The following is a 23,662-nucleotide window of genomic DNA, read 5'->3' as shown; positions in this document are numbered from 1 at the left end:
GATCCCCTCCGCCCCCCCCCACCAGGATGGCCCCCCACAGCCAGAACTCCAAGGTCCCGCCGGGTAGGACCACACGTAAAACATGGCGGCAGAACTCAGCGGGTATTCGGCCCATCGAGTGCGGAGAATCGCCGGGGGGGGGGGGCGCGCTTTCAATGGCCCCCGACCGGCGGGCCGGGGACCCGGCGTGGCGCAATTCTCACGCCCCCCCCCCCCCATGACTATTGTCCGACCTGGCGCGGGATCGGAGAATCCCGGCCCTGTACTACATGCAAAGGAGGTCGAAGCACCACTCGATCACACCCCAGGTCATGGCATTGATGCCGTTGTAGTGGGTCTACGCGTCGGTCTGGGCGTCATCAGCCATGACTGCAGCGGAAATGCCCTGGCGCCCAGGAGCGAAACCCTCAGCTGGGAATGTGCCTTGCAGAGGACAGGAACTGCCGTGCACACTGCCCGCGTACCGGGCACAGACGGGCTTGATGTGCATCTGATGGTCACACACCAGCTGCACGTTCATCGAGTGGAGCCCCTTTCAGTTTGTGAAGGCCGGCTCGTATTGGATCCGTGCTGGTACGGTGACATGCATCCGGTCGTTCACCCCCTGGATCGGAGGCATCTGGGCGATGGCGGCGGCCCCCGCTGGTGTGCTCGGTCCACATTGAATGGATGTATTGAGCTGACTGGGTTTATTGGGCTTTTGTGACGGCGAGGAGGCACCTGTGCACCGAGGTCTGTGAGATCCCAGAGAGGTCCCCACTCGGCGTCTGGAAGGACCCCGTGTCGTAAAGGTTCAGGGCGGCCGGCACCTTGATGGCTACCGGCAGCGGGTGTCCTTCCCCATATCACCGTGGTGCCTGGTGTGCCATAATCTGGCAGATATGTTGCACTGTCCCCCTGCATCGCCGGAGTCTTCGACGGCACGCCCAGTCCGGCAGGTCCTCGAACGACAGGCACTGCCGGTGTACACGAGACCTCATGCGGAACCTCCTTGACACCTCCTCCTCGGCCTGTCAGGCTGCTGGCACTCCATCCTCACCGGCTGACTCCTGTTCCTCTGGGGTAGACTCCACTGCTGCAATGTCCTCCCCGAGCAGCTCCTGCTCGTACAGCATCAGTGCATCTCCCCCCCCCCCCCCCCACCCAGCGCTGCAGCACACCCCCCTCCCCCCCGCCCCCCCACCTCACCCCCCCCCCTCCCCACCCCCCCCTCCCCCACCCCCACCCCACCCAGCGCTGCAGCGCACCCCCCCTCCCCCCCCCTCCCCCCACCCCACCCAGCGCTGCAGCGCACCCCCCCCCCCCCCCGAACCGCCCCCCCCCCCCCCCAACGCTGCAGCAGCCAGGATGAAGGTCACCATTCCTGGTTAGATTCCGAAGTCATTGTCTACAGGGGGTGAAAGTCAGACATGTTAGACATATCCCCATGCCCAACTAGGTCCAACCGGCGACATGGTGGCCCCGGCCTGCCCTGTCGACCCTGGCCCCACATGACCCCTGCCCCATCCCCACACCTGGCCATTCCCCCACCATGCTGTTCTCCACACCATCAGTCCTGACGCCCGTCCCTGCTGCCGGCAGTAGTTGGTTGCCGTTACCCATGCTCTGCGGTATGCTCTACGGCCCCTGTCCGGCCCCCTCCTGTAGGGGCTACTGTGGGCGTTGCCCTTGGGTGGGCTGTGTATTGCCCTGCTGGCGGGTGGTGGCTGGTTGGGGGGGGGGGGTGAAGACTGGGGTGAGGGGGTAGTGAGATGGCTCCACCCCTATGGCCGGCCTCATTCTGCTCAACCATGGGCGGTCAGTGGGGTGGACAGCAAGATAATAATAATCACTTATTGTCACAATATGCTTCAATGAAGTTACTGTGAAAAGCCCCTAGTCGCCACATTCTGGCGCCTGTTCGGGGAGGCTGGTACGGGAATTGAACCCACGCTGCTGGCATTATTCTGCATTACATAGAACATAGAACATAGAAAATACAGCACAGAACAGGCCCTTCGGCCCACGATGTTGTGCCGAACCTTTGTCCTCGATTAATCATAGATTATCATTGAATTTACAGTGCAGAAGGAGGCCATTCGGCCCTTTGAGTCTGCACCGGCTCTTGGAAAGAGCACCCTACCCAAACTCAACACCTCCACCCAACACCAAGGGCAATTTGGACATTAAGGGCAATTTATCATGGCCAATTCACCTAACCCGCACATCTTTGGACTGTGGGAGGAAACCGGAGCACCCGGAGGAAACCCACGCACACACGGGGAGGATGTGCAGACTCCGCACAGTGACCCAAGCTGGGAATCGAACCTGGGACCCTGGAGCTGTGAAGCAATTGTGCTATCCACAATGCTACCGTGCTGCCCTTAAGAACAAATAATTACAAGCCAGCTGTCTTAGCCCACTGTGCTAAACCAGCTAACTGGCTGCCTTGCAGGCCACGGCAATGGTGATCCGTGCCTGAGCACCCTATTCCCAGAAGGAGTGAAACCCTCGACCCCACGGCCCATCCCATTATCACCCTGAGTCAATCCCCGCTGCCACTCCCGGGCCTGGCTGCCATGTTCGCTCCCCCCACCCCCCCCCCCCCCCCCAACGAGCCAGCTCTGCCTGTCCCAGCTCCGCCTGCCCCCAGCTCCGCCTGCCCCAGCTCCGCCTGCCCCAGCTCCGCCTGCCCCAGCTCCGCCTGCCCCAGCTCCGCCTGCCCCCAGCTCCGCCTGCCCCCAGCTCCGCCTGCCCCCAGCTCCGCCTGCCCCCAGCTCCGCCTGCCCCCAGCTCCGCCTGCCCCCAGCTCCGCCTGCCCCCAGCTCCGCCTGCCCCCAGCTCCGCCTGCCCCCAGCTCCGCCTGCCCCCAGCTCCGCCTGCCCCCAGCTCCGCCTGCCCCCAGCTCCGCCTGCCCCCAGCTCCGCCTGCCCCCAGCTCCGCCTGCCCCCAGCTCCGCCTGCCCCCAGCTCCGCCTGCCCCCAGCTCCGCCTGCCCCCAGCTCCGCCTGCCCCCAGCTCCGCCTGCCCCCAGCTCCGCCTGCCCCCAGCTCCGCCTGCCCCCAGCTCCGCCTGCCCCCAGCTCCGCCTGCCCCCAGCTCCGCCTGCCCCAGCTCCGCCTGCCCCAGCTCCGCCTGCCCCAGCTCCGCCTGCCCCAGCTCCGCCTGCCCCAGCTCTGCGTGTCCTACCTCCTCTCTCTCCCTCATCGGTCACGGCGCCTGCTTTCTGATGTTTGAAACCACAAGTGAAACACGCAGTTGGTAATACCCCCTGGCGGAGCATGGTGGAGGCCATGGAGAACAGACCTGCTAATGATATAACTATGGTGTTTACTGTACATGCGGAGTGGAGCGCATTGAATCCGCTGTCGAGTTAGGAGAATGGCATTCTGACGGACGCCTGCCGCCAGTGCGATTTGGACTTCACAGCTGATTCGCTGCCCAATCACCTTTCCCGATATCGACGTTGATCGACGGAGAATACTGCCCCAGGTGTTCAGCAGGAAAGAGGGTTTGACAGAGAGAAAGAGGCAGAGAGAGAAAGAGACTGCGAGTTAGAGGAAGAGAAAAGGGGACAGTGCAAGAGAGAGAGGGTGGCAGAGGAAGAGAGAGAGAGAGGGGGAGAAACACGAAGGGAGAGAGAGAGAGAATGAGAGAGTGAGAGAGACAGAACGAGAGAGTGAGAGGGAGGAGCAGATTAGAGAGTGAGGGTGAGTTTTAGAGAGACCTCTGAGTGGAAAGAGAGAAAGAGGGTTGGAGCAGATTAGAGCGAGGGGGAAGAAAAGAGAGAGTGAGGGATAGAGAGGGGGAATGAGAAGAGGAGAGAGCTAGTTAGAAGGAGTGAGTTGAAGAGACTGAGCGGAAAAGTCAGAAAGGAGAGGGGAGGGAAGGGAAATGGTAAGAGAGAATAAAAAGGCAGAGAGAGACAGAGCGCGAGAGATGAAACCTGTGAAGAGAGGGGTGTGAATGCTACTATTTCTCCGGCACCTTCAATCTCCTATGTGTTCTCCAGAGCCCAGCCTAATCAACAGGTCTGCATCGACGGAGCTCGCGCTGTTTATAATCCCACACACACTAGCCCAGAGTCAGTGCTGAGCGGGGATGAGCTCTCTCAGACTCGCACCTCCCCCCCCCCCCCCCCCAACTCAACAGCACCCCGCTGATCCAATCAGCCTCATCCAGGCAGTATCCTTGACAACCAGGCATTCCAGGGCCGCCGAGGAACGGTTGCCGGGGTAACGGCTCGGAGATGGTGCCTTCCATGGATTTCAGAAGAGTGGGGATGAGTGTGCAGGCATTCCAGGGAACGAGAGAGAATGGGGCTGGCTAGTGACAGCAGATCCTCTGGAAGTTCAAATGGACTCCGTACACAATTGTCTCTGACTTCCCTCCGAAGCGATCCCCGATCCATTCTTACCCTCTCTCTGTCAATTCCACCAACCTTGTTCTCCCGCTAATATTCCCTTGAAATGAATGAAATTAAATAAAACCCCATCCCAGAAACATTACACACTAACATTGGTGGCAACGATTGGAACAGTGTCAAGGGAGCTTTACTCTGTATCTATACCGGTGTTGTATCTGTCCTGGGAGTGTTTGATGGGGGCAGTGCAGAGGGAGCTTTACTCTGTATCTAACCCCGTGCTGTACCTGTCCTGGGAGAGTTTGATGGGGACAGTGTACAGGGAGCTTTACTCTGTATCTAACCCCGTGCGGTACCTGTCCTGGGAGTGATTGATGGGGACAGAGGAGAGGGAGCTTTACTTTGTATCTAACCCCGTGCTGTACCTGTCCTGGGAGTGTTTGATGGGATCAGTCAAGAGGGAGCTTTACTCTGTATCTAACCCCTTCTGTACCTGTCCTGGGAGTGGTTGATGGAGACAGTGTAGAGGGAGCTTTCCTCTGTATCTAACCCCGTGCTGGACCTGTCCTGGGAGTGTTTGATGGGGACAGTGTAAACGGAGCTTTAGTCTGTATCTAGCCCCGTGCTATCCCTGTCCTGGTAATGTTTGATGGGGACAGTGTAGAGGGAGCTTTACTCTGTATCTAACCCCGTGCTGTACCTGCCCTGGGAGTGTTTGATGGGGACAGTGTAGAGGGAGCTTTACTCTGTATCTGACCCCGTGCTGTACCTGTCCTGGGAGTGTTTGATGGGGACAGTGCAGAGGGTGCTTGACTCTGTATCTAACTCCGTGCTGTACCTGTCCTGGGAGTGTTTGATGGGGACAGAGTAGACGGAGCTTTACTCTGTATGTAATCCGGTGCTGTACCTATCCCGGGAGTGTTTGATGGGGACAGTGTCGAGGGAGCTTTACTCTGTGTCTAACCCGGTGCTGTACCTGTCCTGGGAGTGTTTGATGGGGACAGTGTAGGGGGAGCATTACTCTGTATCAAACCCCGTGCTGGACCTGTCTTGGGAGTGTTTGATGGGGACAGTGTAGACGGAGCTTTAGTCTGTATCTAGCCCTGTGCTATACCTGTCCTGGGAATGTTTGATGGGGACAGTGTAGAGGGAGCTTTACTCTGTATCTAACCCCATGCTGTACCTGTCCTGGGAGTGTTTGAAGGGACAGTGTAGAGGGAGCTTTAGTCTGTATCTAACCCCATGCTGTACCTGTCCTGAGAGTGTTTGATGGGGACAGTGTAGAGGGAGCTTTACTCTGTATCTAACCCCGTGCTGTACCTGTCCTGGGAGTGCTGATGGGGACAGTGTAGAGGGAGCTTTACTCTGTATCTAACCCCGTGCTGTACCTGTCCTGGGAGTGTTTGATGGGATCAGTCAAGAGGGAGCTTTACTCTGTATCTAACCACTTCTGTACCTGTCCTGGGAGTGGTTGTTGGCGACAGTGTGGAGGGAGCTTTCCTCTGTATCTAACCCCGTGCTGTACCTGTCCTGGGAGTGTTTGATGGGGACAGTGTAGACGGAGCTTTAGTCTGTATCTAGCCCCGTGCTATACATGTCCTGGGAATGTTTGATGGGGACAGTGTTGAGGGAGATTTACTCTGTATCTAACCCCGTGAGGTACCTGTCCTGAGAGTGATTGATGGGGACAGTGTAGAGGGAGATTTACTCTGTATCTAACCCCGTGCTGTACCTGTCCTGGGAGTGTTTGATGGGGACAGTGTCGAGGGAGCTTTACTCTGTATCTAACCCCATGCTGTACCTGTCCTGGGAGTGTTTGATGGGGAGAGTGTAGAGGGAGCTTTCCTCTGTATCTAACCTCGTGCTGCACCTGCCCTGGGAGTGTTTGATGGGGACAGTGTAGAGGGAGCTTTACCCTGGAGCTAAACCCGTGCTGTACCTGTCCTGGGAGTGTTTGATGGGGACAGTGCAGAGGGAGCTTTACTCTGTATCTAACCCCGTGCTGTACCTGTCCTGGGAGAGTTTGATGGGGACAGTGTACAGGGAGCTTTACTCTGTATCTAACCCTATGCTGCACCTGTCCTGGGAGTGTTTGATGGGGACAGTGTAGAGGGAGCTTTACTCTGTATCTAACAATGTGCTGTACCTGTCCTGGGAGTGTTTGATGGGGACAGTGTAGAGGGAGCTTTACCCTGTATCTAACCCGGTGCTCTACCTGTCCTGGAAGTGTTTGATGGGGACAGTGTAGAGGGAGCTTTACCCTGTATCTAACCCCGTGCTGTACCTGTCCTGGGAGTGTTTGATGGGATCAGTCAAGAGGGAGCTTTCCTCTGTATCGAACCACTTCTGTACCTGTCCTGGGAGTGGTTGATGGAGACAGTGTAGAGGGAGCTTTCCTCTGTATCTAACCCCGTGCTGTACCTGTCCTGGGAGTGTTTGATGGGGACAGTGTAGACGGAGCTTTAGTCTGTATCTAGCCCCGTGCTGTACCTGTCCTGGGAGTGTTTGATGGGGACAGTGTCGAGGGAGCTTTACTCTCTATCTAGCCCCGTGCTGTACCTGTCCTGGGAGTGTTTGATGGGGACAGTGGAGAGGGAGCTTTACTCTGTATCGAGCCCCGTGCTGTACCTGTCCTGGGAGTGTTTGATGGGGACAGTGTAGAGGGAGCTTTACTCTGTATCTAGCCCCGTGCTGTACCTGTCCTGGGAGTGTTTGATGGGGACAGTGTAGAGGGAGATTTACTCTGTATCTAACCCTGTGCTGTACCTGTCCTGGGAGTGTTTGATGGGGACAGTGTAGAGGGAGCTTTACTCTGTATCTAATCCCATGCTGTACCTGTCCTGGGAGTGTTTGAAGGGACAGTGTCGAGGGAGCTTTACTCTGTATCTAACCACTTCTGTACCTGTCCTGGGAGTGGTTGATGGAAACAGTGTAGAGGGAGCTTTCCTCTGTATCTAACCCCGTGCTATACCTGTCCTGGGAGTGTTTGATGGGGACAGTGTAGACGGAGCTTTAGTCTGTATCTAGCCCCGTGCTATACATGTCCTGGGAATGTTTGATGGGGACAGTTTAGAGGGAGGTTTACTCTGTGTCTAACCCCGTGCTGTACCTGTCCTGGGAGTGTTTGATGGGGACAGTGATGAGGGAGATTTACTCTGTATCTAACCCCGTGAGGTACCTGTCCTGGGAGTGATTGATGGGGACAGTGTAGAGGGAGCTTTACTCTGTATCTAACCCCGTGCTGTACCTGTCCTGGGAGTGTTTGATGGGGACAGAGTAGGCGGAGCTTTACTCTGTATCTAACCCCGTGCTGTACCTGTCCCGGGAGTGTTTGATGGGGACAGTGTCGAGGGAGCTTTACTCTTTGTCTAACCCGGTGCTGTACCTGTCCTGGGAGTGTTTGATGGGGACAGTGTAGAGGGAGCATTACTCTGTATCAAACCCCGTGCTGGACCTGTCTTGGGAGTGTTTGATGGGGACAGTGTAGACGGAGCTTTAGTCTGTATCTAGCCCTGTGCTATACCTGTCCTGGGAATGTTTGATGGGGACAGTGTAGAGGGAGCTTTACTCTGTATCTAATCCCATGCTGTACCTGTCCTGGGAGTGTTTAAAGGGACAGTGTAGAGGGAGCTTTACTCTGTATCTAACCCCGTGCGGTACCTGTCCTGGGAGTGATTGATGGGGACTGAGTAGAGGGAGCTTTACTCTGTATCTAACCACTTCTGTACCTGTCCTGGGAGTGGTTGATGGAGACAGTGTAGAGGGAGCTTTCCTCTGTATCTAACCCCGTGCTGTACCTGTCCTGGGAGTGTTTGATGGGGAAAGTGTAGAAAGAGCTTTACTCTGTCTCTAACCTCGTGCTGTACCTGTCCTGGGAGTGTTTGATGGGGAGAGTGTAGAGGGAGATTTACTCTGTATCTAACCCCGTGAGGTACCTGTCCTGGGAGTGATTGATGGGGACAGTGTAGAGGGAGCTTTACTCTGTATCTAACCCCGTGCTGTACCTGTCCTGGGAATGATTGATGGGGAAAGTGTAGAAAGAGCTTTACTCTGTCTCTAACCTCGTGCTGTACCTGTCCTGGGAGTGTTTGATGGGGAGAGTGTAGAGGGAGCTTTACTCTGTATCTAACTCTGTGCTGTACCTGTCCTGGGAGAGTTTGATGGCGACAGTGTACAGGGAGCTTTACTCTGTATCTAACCCTATGCTGCACCTGTCCTGGGAGTGTTTGATGGGGACAGTGTAGAGGGAGCTTTACTCTGTATCTAACCCCGTGCTGTACCTGTCCTGGGAGTGTTTGATGGGGACAGTGTAGACGGACCTTTAGTCTGTATCTAGCCCCGTGCTATACCTGTCCTGGGCATGTTTGAGGGGGACAGTGTAGAGGGAGATTTACTCTGTATCTAACCCCGTGCGGAAACTGTCCTGGGAGTGATTGACGGGGACAACGTAGAGGGAGCTTTACTCTGTATCTAACCCCGTGCTGTACCTGTCCTGGGAGTGTTTGATGGGGACAATGTAAAGGGATTTTTACTCTATATCTAACCCCGTGCTGTACCTGTCCTGGGAGTGATTGATCGGGAAAGTGTAGTAAGAGCTTTACTCTGTCTCTAACCTCGTGCTGCACCTGTCCTGGGAGTGTTTGATGGGGACAGTGTAGAGGGAGCTTTACCCTGTATTTAACCCCGTGCTTTACCTGTCCTGGGAGTGTTTGATGGGGACAGTGTAGAGGGAGCTTTACTCTGTATCTAACAATGTGCTGTACCTGTCCTGGGAGTGTTTGATGGGGACAGTGTAGAGGGAGCTTTACCATGTATCTAACCCCGTGCTGTACCTGTCCTGGAAGTGTTTGATGGGGACAGCGTAGAGGGAGCTTTACTCTATATCTAGCCCCGTGCTGTACCTGTCCTTGGAGTGTTTGATGGGGGCAGAGTAGACGGAGCGTTACTCTGTATCTAACCCCGTGCTGTACCTGCCCTGGGAGTGTTTGATGGGGACAGTGTAGAGGGAGATTTACTCTGTATCTAACCCCATGCTGTACCTGTCCTGGGAATGTTTGATGGGGACAGTGTAGAGGGAGCTTTACTCTGTATCTAATCCCGTGCTGTACCTGCCCTGGGAGTGTTTGATGGGGACAGTGTCGAGGGAGATTTACTCTGTATCTAACCCCGTGCGGTACCTGTCCGGGGAGTTTGATGGGGACAGTGTCAAGGGAGCTTTACTCTGTGTCTAACCCGGTGCTGTACCTGTCCTGGGAGTGTTTGATGGGGACAGTGTAGAGGGAGCTTTACTCTGTATCTAACCCCGTGCTGTACCTGTCCTGGGAGTGTTTGATGGGGACAGTGTAGACGGACCTTTAGTCTGTATCTAGCCCCGTGCTATACCTGTCCTGGGCATGTTTGAGGGGGACAGTTTAGAGGGAGCTTTACTCTGTATCTAACCCCGTGCTGTACCTGTCCTGGGTGTATTTGATGGGGACAGTGTCGAGGGAGCTTTACTCTGTATCTAACCCCGTGCTGTACCTGTCCTGGGAGTGTTTGATGGGGACAGTGTAGAGGGAGATTTAGTCTGTATCTAACCCCGTGCGGAAACTGTCCTGGGAGTGATTGATGGGGACAGTGTAGAGGGAGCTTTACCCTGTATTTAACCCCGTGCTATACCTGTCCTGGGCGTGTTTGATGGGGACAGTGTAGAGGGTGCTTTACTCTGTATCTAACCCCGTGCTGTACCTGTCCTGGGAGTGTTTGATGGGGACAGTGTAGAGGGAGCATTACTCTGTATCAAACCCCGTGCTGGACCTGTCTTGGGAGTGTTTGATGGGGACAGTGTAGACGGAGCTTTAGTCTGTATCTAGCCCTGTGCTATACCTGTCCTGGGAATGTTTGATGGGGACAGTGTAGAGGGAGCTTTACTCTGTATCTAATCCCATGCTGTACCTGTCCTGGGAGTGTTTAAAGGGACAGTGTAGAGGGAGCTTTACTCTGTATCTAACCCCGTGCGGTACCTGTCCTGGGAGTGATTGATGGGGACTGAGTAGAGGGAGCTTTACTCTGTATCTAACCACTTCTGTACCTGTCCTGGGAGTGGTTGATGGAGACAGTGTAGAGGGAGCTTTCCTCTGTATCTAACCCCGTGCTGTACCTGTCCTGGGAGTGTTTGATGGGGAAAGTGTAGAAAGAGCTTTACTCTGTCTCTAACCTCGTGCTGTACCTGTCCTGGGAGTGTTTGATGGGGAGAGTGTAGAGGGAGATTTACTCTGTATCTAACCCCGTGAGGTACCTGTCCTGGGAGTGATTGATGGGGACAGTGTAGAGGGAGCTTTACTCTGTATCTAACCCCGTGCTGTACCTGTCCTGGGAATGATTGATGGGGAAAGTGTAGAAAGAGCTTTACTCTGTCTCTAACCTCGTGCTGTACCTGTCCTGGGAGTGTTTGATGGGGAGAGTGTAGAGGGAGCTTTACTCTGTATCTAACTCTGTGCTGTACCTGTCCTGGGAGAGTTTGATGGCGACAGTGTACAGGGAGCTTTACTCTGTATCTAACCCTATGCTGCACCTGTCCTGGGAGTGTTTGATGGGGACAGTGTAGAGGGAGCTTTACTCTGTATCTAACCCCGTGCTGTACCTGTCCTGGGAGTGTTTGATGGGGACAGTGTAGACGGACCTTTAGTCTGTATCTAGCCCCGTGCTATACCTGTCCTGGGCATGTTTGAGGGGGACAGTGTAGAGGGAGATTTACTCTGTATCTAACCCCGTGCGGAAACTGTCCTGGGAGTGATTGACGGGGACAACGTAGAGGGAGCTTTACTCTGTATCTAACCCCGTGCTGTACCTGTCCTGGGAGTGTTTGATGGGGACAATGTAAAGGGATTTTTACTCTATATCTAACCCCGTGCTGTACCTGTCCTGGGAGTGATTGATCGGGAAAGTGTAGTAAGAGCTTTACTCTGTCTCTAACCTCGTGCTGCACCTGTCCTGGGAGTGTTTGATGGGGACAGTGTAGAGGGAGCTTTACCCTGTATTTAACCCCGTGCTTTACCTGTCCTGGGAGTGTTTGATGGGGACAGTGTAGAGGGAGCTTTACTCTGTATCTAACAATGTGCTGTACCTGTCCTGGGAGTGTTTGATGGGGACAGTGTAGAGGGAGCTTTACCATGTATCTAACCCCGTGCTGTACCTGTCCTGGAAGTGTTTGATGGGGACAGCGTAGAGGGAGCTTTACTCTATATCTAGCCCCGTGCTGTACCTGTCCTTGGAGTGTTTGATGGGGGCAGAGTAGACGGAGCGTTACTCTGTATCTAACCCCGTGCTGTACCTGCCCTGGGAGTGTTTGATGGGGACAGTGTAGAGGGAGATTTACTCTGTATCTAACCCCATGCTGTACCTGTCCTGGGAATGTTTGATGGGGACAGTGTAGAGGGAGCTTTACTCTGTATCTAATCCCGTGCTGTACCTGCCCTGGGAGTGTTTGATGGGGACAGTGTCGAGGGAGATTTACTCTGTATCTAACCCCGTGCGGTACCTGTCCGGGGAGTTTGATGGGGACAGTGTCAAGGGAGCTTTACTCTGTGTCTAACCCGGTGCTGTACCTGTCCTGGGAGTGTTTGATGGGGACAGTGTAGAGGGAGCTTTACTCTGTATCTAACCCCGTGCTGTACCTGTCCTGGGAGTGTTTGATGGGGACAGTGTAGACGGACCTTTAGTCTGTATCTAGCCCCGTGCTATACCTGTCCTGGGCATGTTTGAGGGGGACAGTTTAGAGGGAGCTTTACTCTGTATCTAACCCCGTGCTGTACCTGTCCTGGGTGTATTTGATGGGGACAGTGTCGAGGGAGCTTTACTCTGTATCTAACCCCGTGCTGTACCTGTCCTGGGAGTGTTTGATGGGGACAGTGTAGAGGGAGATTTAGTCTGTATCTAACCCCGTGCGGAAACTGTCCTGGGAGTGATTGATGGGGACAGTGTAGAGGGAGCTTTACCCTGTATTTAACCCCGTGCTATACCTGTCCTGGGCGTGTTTGATGGGGACAGTGTAGAGGGTGCTTTACTCTGTATCTAACCCCGTGCTGTACCTGTCCTGGGAGTGTTTGATGGGGACAGAGTAGACGGAGCTTTACTCTGTATCTAACCCCGTGCTGTACCTGTTCCGGGAGTGTTTGATGGGGACAGTGTCGAGGGAGCTTTACTCTGTGTCTAACCCGGTGCTGTACCTGTCCTGGGAGTGTTTGATGGGGACGGTGTAGAGGGAGCATTACTCTGTATCAAACCCCGTGCTGGACCTGTCTTGGGAGTGTTTGATGGGGACAGTGTAGATGCAGCTTTAGTCTGTATCTAGCCCTGTGCTATACCTGTCCTGGGAATGTTTGATGGGGACAGTGTAGAGGGAGCTTTACTCTCTCTCTAACCCCATTCTGTACCTGTCCTGGGAGTGTTTGATGGGGACAGTGTAGAGGGAGCTTTACTCTGTCTCTAACTTCGTGCTGTACCTGTCCTGAGAGGGTTTGATGGGGACAGAGTAGAGGGAGCTTTAGTCTGTATCTAACCCCGTGCTGTACCTGTCCTGGGAGTGTTTGATGGGGACAGTGTAGAGGGAGCTTTACTCTGTATCTAACCCCGTGCTGTACCTGTCCTGGGAGTGTTTGATGGGGACAGTGTAGAGGGAGCTTTACTCTGTATCTAACCCCGTGCTGTACCTGTCCTGAGAGTGTTTGATGGGGACAGAGTAGAGGATGCTTTAGTCTGTATCAAACCCCGTGCTGTACCTGTCCTGGGAGTGTTTGATGGGGACAGCGTAGAGGGAGCTTTACTCTGTATCTAACCCCGTGCGGTACCTGTCCTGGGAGTGATTGATGGGGACAGAGTAGAGGGAGCTTTACTCTGTATCTAACCCCGTGCTGTACCTGTCCTGGGAGTGTTTGATGGGATCAGTCAAGAGGGAGCTTTACTCTGTATCTAACCCCATGCTGTACCTGCCCTGGGAGTGTTTGCTGGGGACAGTGCAGAGGGAGCTTTACTCTGTATCTAACCCCGTGCTGTACTTGTCCTGGGAGTGATTGATGGGGAAAGCGTAGAAAGAGCTTTACTCTGTCTCTAACCTCGTGCTGTACCTGTCCTGGGAGTGTTTGATGGGGAGAGTGTAGAGGGAGCTTTCCTCTGTATCTAACCTCGTGCTGCACCTGCCCTGGGAGTGTTTGATGGGGACAGTGTAGAGGGAGCTTTACTCTGTATCTAACCCCATGCTGTACCTGTCCTGGGAATGTTTGATGGGGACAGTGTAGAGGGAGCTTTACTCTGTATCTAGCCCCGTGCTATACCTGTCCTGGGCATGTTTGATGGGGACAGTGTAGAGGGAGCTTTACCCTGTATCTAACCCCGTGCTCTACCTGTCCTGGAAGTGTTTGATGGGATCAGTCAAGAGGGAGCTTTACTCTGTATCGAACCACTTCTGTACCTGTCCTGGGAGTGGTTGATGGAGACAGTGTAGAGGGAGCTTTCCTCTGTATCTAAACCCGTGCTGTACCTGTCCTGGGAGTGTTTGATGGGGACAGTGTAGACGGAGCTTTAGTCTGTATCTAGCCCCGTGCTGTACCTGTCCTGGGAGTGTTTGATGGGGCAGTGTCGAGGGAGCTTTACTCTCTATCTAGCCCCGTGCTGTACCTGACCTGGGAGTGTTTGATGGGGACAGTGGAGAGGGAGCTTTACTCTGTATCGAGCCCCGTGCTGTACCTGTCCTGGGAGTGTTTGATGGGGACAGTGCAGAGGGAGCTTTACTCTGTATCTAGCCCCGTGCTGTACCTGTCCTGGGAGTGTTTGATGGGGACAGTGTAGAGGGAGCATTACTCTGTATCAAACCCCGTGCTGGACCTGTCTTGGGAGTGTTTGATGGGGACAGTGTAGACGGAGCTTTAGTCTGTATCTAGCCCTGTGCTATACCTGTCCTGGGAATGTTTGATGGGGACAGTGTAGAGGGAGCTTTACTCTGTATCTAATCCCATGCTGTACCTGTCCTGGGAGTGTTTGAAGGGACAGTGTCGAGGGAGCTTTACTCTGTATCTAACCCCGTGCGGTACCTGTCCTGGGAGTGATTGATGGGGACAGAGTAGAGGGAGCTTTACTCTGTATCTAACCACTTCTGTACCTGTCCTGGGAGTGGTTGATGGAGACAGTGTAGAGGGAGCTTTCCTCTGTATCTAACCCCGTGCTGTACCTGTCCTGGGAGTGTTTGATGGGGACAGTGTAGACGGAGCTTTAGTCTGTATCTAGCCCCGTGCTATACATGTCCTGGGAATGTTTGATGGGGACAGTTTAGAGGGAGGTTTACTCTGTGTCTAACCCCGTGCTGTACCTGTCCTGGGAGTGTTTGATGGGGACAGTGTAGAGGGAGCTTTACTCTGTATCTAACCCCGTGCTGTACCTGTCCTGGGAGTGTTTGATGGGGACAGAGTAGGCGGAGCTTTACTCTGTATCTAACCCCGTGCTGTACCTGTCCCGGGAGTGTTTGATGGGGACCGTGTCGAGGGAGCTTTACTCTTTGTCTAACCCGGTGCTGTACCTGTCCTGGGAGTGTTTGATGGGGACAGTGTAGAGGGAGCATTACTCTGTATCAAACCCCGTGCTGGACCTGTCTTGGGAGTGTTTGATGGGGACAGTGTAGACGGAGCTTTAGTCTGTATCTAGCCCTGTGCTATACCTGTCCTGGGAATGTTTGATGGGGACAGTGTAGAGGGAGCTTTACTCTGTATCTAACCCCGTGCGGTACCTGTCCTGGGAGTGATTGATGGGGACTGAGTAGAGGGAGCTTTACTCTGTATCTAACCACTTCTGTACCTGTCCTGGGAGTGTTTGATGGGGAAAGTGTAGAAAGAGCTTTACTCTGTCTCTAACCTCGTGCTGTACCTGTCCTGGGAGTGTTTGATGGGGAGAGTGTAGAGGGAGCTTTCCTCTGTATCTAACCTCGTGCTGCACCTGCCCTGGGAGTGTTTGATGGGGACAGTGTAGAGGGAGCTTTACTCTGTATCTAACCCCATGCTGTACCTGTCCTGGGAATGTTTGATGGGGACAGTGTAGAGGGAGCGTTACTCTGTATCTAGCCCCGTGCTATACCTGTCCTGGGCATGTTTGATGGGGACAGTGTAGAGGGAGCTTTACCCTGTATCTAACCCCGTGCTCTACCTGTCCTGGAAGTGTTTGATGGGGACAGTGTAGAGGGAGCTTTACCCTGTATCTAACCCCGTGCTGTACCTGTCCTGGGAGTGTTTGATGGGATCAGTCAAGAGGGACCTTTACTCTGTATCGAACCACTTCTGTACCTGTCCTGGGAGCGGTTGATGGAGACAGTGTAGAGGGAGCTTTCCTCTGTATCTAAACCCGTGCTGTACCTGTCCTGGGAGTGTTTGATGGGGACAGTGTAGACGGAGCTTTACTCTCTATCAAGCCCCGTGCTGTACCTGACCTGGGAGTGTTTGATGGGGACAGTGGAGAGGGAGCTTTACTCTGCATCGAGCCCCGTGCTGTACCTGTCCTGGGAGTGTTTGATGGGGACAGTGTAGAGGGAGCTTTACTCTGTATCTAGCCCCGTGCTGTACCTGTCCTGGGAGTGTTTGATGGGGACAGTGTAGAGGGTGCTTTACTCTGTATCTAACCCCGTGCTGTACCTGTCCTGGGAGTGTTTGATGGGGACAGAGTAGGCGGAGCTTTACTCTGTATCTAACCCCGTGCTGTACCTGTCCCGGGAGTGTTTGATGGGGACAGTGTCGAGGGAGCTTACCTCTTTGTCTAACCCGGTGCTGTACCTGTCCTGGGAGTGTTTGATGGGGACAGTGTAGAGGGAGCATTACTCTGTATCAAACCCCGTGCTGGACCTGTCTTGGGAGTGTTTGATGGGGACAGTGTAGACGGAGCTTTAGTCTGTATCTAGCCCTGTGCTATACCTGTCCTGGGAATGTTTGATGGGGACAGTGTAGAGGGAGCTTTACTCTGTATCTAATCCCATGCTGTACCTGTCCTGGGAGTGTTTGAAGGGACAGTGTCGAGGGAGCTTTACTCTGTATCTAACCCCGTGCGGTACCTGTCCTGGGAGTGATTGATGGGGACAGAGTAGAGGGAGCTTTACTCTGTATCTAACCACTTCTGTACCTGTCCTGGGAGTGGTTGATGGAGACAGTGTAGAGGGAGCTTTCCTCTGTATCTAACCCCGTGCTGTACCTGTCCTGGGAGTGTTTGATGGGGACAGTGTAGACGGAGCTTTAGTCTGTATCTAGCCCCGTGCTATACATGTCCTGGGAATGTTTGATGGGGACAGTTTAGAGGGAGGTTTACTCTGTATCTAACCCCGTGAGGTACCTGTCCTGGGAGTGTTTGATGGGGACAGAGTAGGCGGAGCTTTACTCTGTGTCTAACCCGGTGCTGTACCTGTCCTGGGAGTGTTTGATGGGGACAGTGTAGAGGGAGCATTACTCTGTATCAAACCCCGTGCTGGACCTGTCTTGGGAGTGTTTGATGGGGACAGTGTAGACGGAGCTTTAGTCTGTATCTAGCCCTGTGCTATACCTGTCCTGGGAATGTTTGATGGGGACAGTGTAGTGGGAGCTTTACTCTGTATCTAACCCCGTGCGGTACCTGTCCTGGGAGTGATTGATGGGGACTGAGTAGAGGGAGCTTTCCTCTGTATCTAACCACTTCTGTACCTGTCCTGGGAGTGGTTGATGGATGCAGTGTAGAGGGAGCTTTCCTCTGTATCTAACCCCGTGCTGTACCTGTCCTGGGAGTGTTTGATGGGGAAAGTGTAGAAAGAGCTTTACTCTGTCTCTAACCTCGTGCTGTACCTGTCCTGGGAGTGTTTGATGGGGAGAGTGTAGAGGGAGATTTACTCTGTATCTAACCCCGTGAGGTACCTGTCCTGGGAGTGATTGATGGGGACAGTGTAGAGGGAGCTTTACTCTGTATCTAACCCCGTGCTGTACCTGTCCTGGGAATGATTGATGGGGAAAGTGTAGAAAGAGCTTTACTATGTCTCTAACCTCGTGCTGTACCTGTCCTGGGAGTGTTTGATGGGGAGAGTGTAGAGGGAGCTTTACTCTGTATCTAACTCTGTGCTGTACCTGTCCCGGGAGAGTTTGATGGCGACAGTGTACAGGGAGCTTTACTCTGTATCTAACCCTCTGCTGCACCTGTCCTGGAAGTGTTTGATGGGGACAGTGTAGAGGGAGCTTTACCCTGTATCTAACCCCGTGCTGTACCTGTCCTGGGAGTGTTTGATGGGGACAGTGTAGAGGGAGCTTTACTCTGTATCTAACCCCGTGCTGTACCTGTCCTGGGAGTGTTTGATGGGGACAGTGTAGACGGACCTTTAGTCTGTATCTAGCCCCGTGCTATACCTGTCCTGGGCATGTTTGAGGGGGACAGTGTAGAGGGAGATTTACTCTGTATCTAACCCCGTGCGGAAACTGTCCTGGGAGTGATTGACGGGGACAACGTAGAGGGAGCTTTACTCTGTATCTAACCCCGTGCTGTACCTGTCCTGGGAGTGTTTGATGGGGACAGTGTAAAGGGATTTTTACTCTGTATCTAACCCCATGCTGTACCTGTCCTGGGAATGTTTGATGGGGACAGTGTAGAGGGAGCTTTACTCTGTATCTAACCCCGTGCTGTACCTGCCCTGGGAGTGTTTGATGGGGACAGTGTAGAGGGAGCTTTACTCTGTATCTAACCCCATGCTGTTCCTGTCCTGGGAATGTTTGATGGGGACAGTGTAGAGGGAGCTTTACTCTGTATCTAGCCCCGTGCTATACCTGTCCTGGGCATGTTTGATGGGGACAGTGTAGAGGGAGCTTTACCCTGTATCTAACCCCGTGCTCTACCTGTCCTGGAAGTGTTTGATGGGGACAGTGTAGAGGGAGCTTTACCCTGTATCTAACCCCGTGCTGTACCTGTCCTGGGAGTGTTTGATGGGATCAGTCAAGAGGGAGCTTTACTCTGTATCGAACCACTTCTGTACCTGTCCTGGGAGTGGTTGATGGAGACAGTGTAGAGGGAGCTTTCCTCTGTATCTAAACCCGTGCTGTACCTGTCCTGGGAGTGTTTGATGGGGACAGTGTAGACGGAGCTTTAGTCTGTATCTAGCCCCGTGCTGTACCTGTCCTGGGAGTGTTTGATGGGGACAGTGTCGAGGGAGCTTTACTCTCTATCTAGCCCCGTGCTGTACCTGTCCTGGGAGTGTTTGATGGGGACAGTGGAGAGGGAGCTTTACTCTGTATCGAGCCCCGTGCTGTACCTGTCCTGGGAGTGTTTGATGGGGACAGTGTAGAGGGAGCTTTACTCTGTATCTAGCCCCGTGCTGTACCTGTCCTGGGAGTGTTTGATGGGGACAGTGTAGAGGGTGCTTTACTCTGTATCTAACCCCGTGCTGTACCTGTCCTGGGAGTGTTTGATGGGGACAGTGTAGAGGGAGATTTACTCTGTATCTAACCCCGTGCTGTACCTGTCCCGGGAGTGATTGACGGGGACAACGTAGAGGGAGCTTTAAGCTGTATCTAACCCCGTGCTGTACCTGTCCTGGGAGTGTTTGATGGGGACAGTGTTGAGGGAGCTTTACCCTGTATTTAACCCCGTGCTATACCTGTCCTGGGAGTGTTTGATGGGGACAGTGTAGAGGGTGCTTTACTCTGTATCTAACCCCGTGCTGTACCTGCCCTGGGAGTGTTTGATGGGGACAGAGTAGACGGAGCTTTACTCTGTATCTAACCCCGTGCTGTACCTGTTCCGGGAGTGTTTGATGGGGACAGTGTAGAGGGAGCTTTACTCTGTGTCTAACCCGGTGCTGTACCTGTCCTGGGAGTGTTTGATGGGGACAGTGTAGAGGGAGCTTTACTCTGTATCTAACCCCGTGCTGTACCTGTCCTGAGAGTGTTTGATGGGGACAGAGTAGAGGGTGCTTTAGTCTGTATCAAACCCCGTGCTGTACCTGCCCTGGGAGTGTTTGATGGGGACAGTGTAGAGGGAGCTTTACTCTGTATCTAACCCCATGCTGTTCCTGTCCTGGGAATGTTTGATGGGGACAGTGTAGAGGGAGCTTTACTCTGTATCTAGCCCCGTGCTAGACCTGTCCTGGGCATGTTTGATGGGGACAGTTTAGAGGGAGCTTTACCCTGTATCTAACCCCGTGCTCTACCTGTCCTGGAAGTGTTTGATGGGGACAGTGTAGAGGGAGCTTTACCCTGTATCTAACCCCGTGCTGTACCTGTCCTGGGAGTGTTTGATGGGATCAGTCAAGAGGGAGCTTTACTCTGTATCGAACCACTTCTGTACCTGTCCTGGGAGTGGTTGATGGAGACAGTGTAGAGGGAGCTTTCCTCTGTATCTAAACCCGTGCTGTACCTGTCCTGGGAGTGTTTGATGGGGACAGTGTAGACGGAGCTTTAGTCTGTATCTAGCCCCGTGCTGTACCTGTCCTGGGAGTGTTTGATGGGGACAGTGTCGAGGGAGCTTTACTCTCTATCTAGCCCCGTGCTGTAACTGTCCTGGGAGTGTTTGATGGGGACAGTGGAGAGGGAGCTTTACTCTGTATCGAGCCCCGTGCTGTACCTGTCCTGGGAGTGTTTGATGGGGACAGTGTAGAGGGAGCTTTACTCTGTATCTAGCCCCGTGCTGTACCTGTCCTGGGAGTGTTTGATGGGGACAGTGTAGAGGGTGCTTTACTCTGTATCTAACCCCGTGCTGTACCTGTCCTGGGAGTGTTTGATGGGGACAGTGTAGAGGGAGATTTACTCTGTATCTAACCCCGTGCTGTACCTGTCCCGGGAGTGATTGACGGGGACAACGTAGAGGGAGCTTTAATCTGTATCTAACCCCGTGCTGTACCTGTCCTGGGAGTGTTTGATGGGGACAGTGTAGAGGGAGCTTTACCCTGTATTTAACCCCGTGCTATACCTGTCCTGGGAGTGTTTGATGGGGACAGTGTAGAGGGTGCTTTACTCTGTATCTAACCCCGTGCTGTACCTGCCCTGGGAGTGTTTGATGGGGACAGAGTAGACGGAGCTTTACTCTGTATCTAACTCCGTGCTGTACCTGTTCCGGGAGTGTTTGATGGGGACAGTGTCGAGGGAGCTTTACTCTGTGTCTAACCCGGTGCTGTACCTGTCCTGGGAGTGTTTGATGGGGACAGTGTAGAGGGAGCATTACTCTGTATCAAACCCCGTGCTGGACCTGTCTTGGGAGTGTTTGATGGGGACAGTGTAGATGCAGCTTTAGTCTATATCTAGCCCTGTGCTATACCTGTCCTGGGAATGTTTGATGGGGACAGTGTAGAGGGAGCTTTACTCTCTATCTAACCCCATGCTGTACCTGTCCTGGGAGTGTTTGATGGGGACAGTGTAGAGGGAGCTTTACTCTGTCTCTAACTTTGTGCTGTACCTGTCCTGAGAGGGTTTGATGGGGACAGAGTAGAGGGAGCTTTAGTCTGTATCTAACCCCGTGCTGTACCTGTCCTGGGAGTGTTTGATGGGGACAGTGTAGAGGGAGCTTTACTCTGTATCTAACCCCGTGCTGTACCTGTCCTGGGAGTGTTTGATAGGGACAGTGTAGAGGGAGCTTTACTCTGTATCTAACCCCGTGCTGTACCTGTCCTGAGAGTGTTTGATGGGGACAGAGTAGAGGGTGCTTTAGTCTGTATCAAACCCCGTGCTGTACCTGTCCTGGGAGTGTTTGATGGGGACAGCGTAGAGGGAGCTTTACTCTGTATCTAACCCCGTGCGGTACCTGTCCTGGGAGTGATTGATGGGGACAGAGTAGAGGGAGCTTTACTCTGTATCTAACCCCGTGCTGTACCTGTCCTGGGAGTGTTTGATGGGATCAGTCAAGAGGGAGCTTTACTCTGTATCTAACCCCTTCTGTACCTGTCCTGGGAGTGGTTGATGGAGACAGTGTAGAGGGAGCTTTCCTCTGTATCTAACCCCATGCTGTACCTGCCCTGGGAGTGTTTGCTGGGGACAGTGTAGAGGGAGCTTTACTCTGTATCTAACCCTGTGCTGTACCTGTCCTGGGAGTGATTGATGGGGAAAGTGTAGAAAGAGCTTTACTCTGTCTCTAACCTCGTGCTGTACCTGTCCTGGGAGTGTTTGATGGGGAGAGTGTAGAGGGAGCTTTCCTCTGTATCTAACCTCGTGCTGCACCTGCCCTGGGAGTGTTTGATGGGGATAGTGTAGAGGGAGCTTTACTCTGTCTCTAACCCCATGCTGTACCTGTCCTGGGAATGTTTGATGGGGACAGTGTAGAGGGAGCTTTACTCTGTATCTAACCCCGTGCTGTACCTGTCCTGGGAGTGTTTGATGGGGACAGTGTAGACGGACCTTTAGTCTGTATCTAGCCCCGTGCTATACCTGTCCTGGGCATGTTTGAGGGGGACAGTTTAGAGGGAACTTTTCTCTGTATCTAACCCCGTGCTGTACCTGTCCTGGGTGTATTTGATGGGGACAGTGTCGAGGGAGCTTTACTCTGTCTAACCCCGTGCTGTACCTGTCCGGGGAGTGTTTGATGGGGACAGTGTAGAGGGAGATTTACTCTGTATCTAACCCCGTGCGGAAACTGTCCTCTGAGTGATTGACGGGGACAACGTAGAGGGAGCTTTACTCTGTATCTAACCCCGTGCTGTACCTGTCCTGGGAGTGTTTGATGGGGACAGTGTAAAGGGATTTTTACTCTATATCTAACCCCGTGCTGTACCTGTCCTGGGAGTGATTGATGGGGAAAGTGTAGAAAGAGCTTTACTCTGTGTCTAACCTCGTGCTGCACCTGTCCTGGGAGTGTTTGATGGGGACAGTGTAGAGGGAGCTTTACCCTGTATTTAACCCCGTGCTATACCTGTCCTGGGAGTGTTTGATGGGGACAGTGTAGAGGGTGCTTTACTCTGTATCTAACCCAGTGCTGTACCTGTCCTGGGAGTGTTTGATGGGGACAGTGTAGAGGGAGCTTTACCCTGGATCTAACCCCGTGCTGTACCTGTCCTGGGATTGTTTGATGGGGACAGTGCAGAGGGAGCTTTACTCTATATCTAACCCCGTGCTGTACCTGTCCTGGGAGTGTTTGATGGGGACAGTGTACAGGGAGTTTTACTCTGTATCTAACCCTATGCTGCACCTGTCCTGGGAGTGTTTGATGGGGACAGTGTAGAGGGAGCTTTACTCTGTATCTAACCCTATGCTGCACCTGTCCTGGGAGTGTTTGATGGGGACAGTGTAGAGGGAGCTTTACTCTGTATCTAACAATGTGCTTTACCTGTCCTGGGAGTGTTTGATGGGGACAGTGTAGACGGAGATTTACTGTGTATCTAACCCCATGCTGTACCTGTCCTGGGAATGTTTGATGGGGACAGTGTAGAGCGAGCTTTACTCTGTATCTAACCCCGTGCTGTACCTGCCCTGGGAGTGTTTGATGGGGACAGTGTCGAGGGAGATTTACTCTGTATCTAACCCCGTGCTGTACCTGTCCTGGGTGTATTTGATGGGGACAGTGTCGAGGGAGCTTTACTCTGTGTCTAACCCCGTGCTGTACCTGTCCTGGGAGTGTTTGATGGGGACAGTGTAGAGGGAGATTTACTCTGTATCTAACCCCGTGCGGAACCTGTCCTGGGAGTGATTCACGGGGACAACGTAGAACGAGCTTTACTCTGTATCTAACCCCGTGCTGTACCTGTCCTGGGAGTGATTGATGGGGAAAGTGTAGAAAGAGCTTTACTCTGTCTCTAACCTCGTGCTGCACCTGTCCTGGGAGTGTTTGATGGGGACAACGTAGAGGGAGCTTTACCCTGTATTTAACCCCGTGCTGTACCTGTCCTGGGAGTGTTTGATGGGGACAGTGTAGAGGGTGCTTTACTCTGTATCTAACCCCGTACTGTACCTGTCCAGGGAGTGTTTGATGGGGACAGAGTAGACGGAGCTTTACTCTGTATCTAACCCCGTGCTGTACCTGTTCCGGGAGTGTTTGATGGGGACAGTGTCGAGGGAGCTTTACTCTGTGTCTAACCCGGTGCTGTACCTGTCCTGGCAGTCTTTGATGGGGACAGTGTAGAGGGAGCATTACTCTGTATCAAACCCCGTGCTGGACCTGTCTTGGGAGTGTTTGATGGGGACAGTGTAGATGGAGCTTTAGTCTGTATCTAGCCCTGTGCTATACCTGTCCTGGGAATGTTTGATGGGGACAGTGTAGAGGGAGCTTTACTCTCTATCTAACCCCATGCTGTACCTGTCCTGGGAGTGTTTGATGGGGACAGTGTAGAGGGAGCTTTACTCTGTCTCTCACTTCGTGCTGTACCTGTCCTGAGAGTGTTTGAT

At 53.5% G+C, this 23,662-nt stretch overlaps 1 protein-coding gene across 5 annotated transcripts in view; it reads right to left on the bottom strand.

The window, feature by feature from the left end:
* Positions 1-23,662, bottom strand: part of pea15 (proliferation and apoptosis adaptor protein 15) — a 126,215-nt gene that overhangs the window by 10,230 nt on the left and 92,323 nt on the right. Inside the window, exon 1 of one of the 5 annotated variants that reach the window (XM_072498337.1) lies at positions 3,965-4,094. The exons of 3 other annotated variants lie outside the window; for them this stretch is intronic. Coding sequence is in view for 1 of the 2 variants with exons in the window: in XM_072498335.1 (XP_072354436.1) it covers positions 3,317-3,334 (18 nt within the window). In the remaining variant the exon portion in view is untranslated. Of the gene's footprint in view, positions 1-3,316; positions 3,350-3,964; positions 4,095-23,662 lie in introns of those variants that run through there. One more of the 5 variants, XM_072498335.1, reaches the window with a different exon arrangement.

This window comes from Scyliorhinus torazame, chromosome 4, assembly GCF_047496885.1.
Source record: "Scyliorhinus torazame isolate Kashiwa2021f chromosome 4, sScyTor2.1, whole genome shotgun sequence".
NCBI classification, from domain to species: Eukaryota; Metazoa; Chordata; class Chondrichthyes; order Carcharhiniformes; family Scyliorhinidae; genus Scyliorhinus; species Scyliorhinus torazame.
Note: the sequence above shows the minus strand (reverse complement) of the source record. Positions and strands in the feature narration are given on the sequence as shown.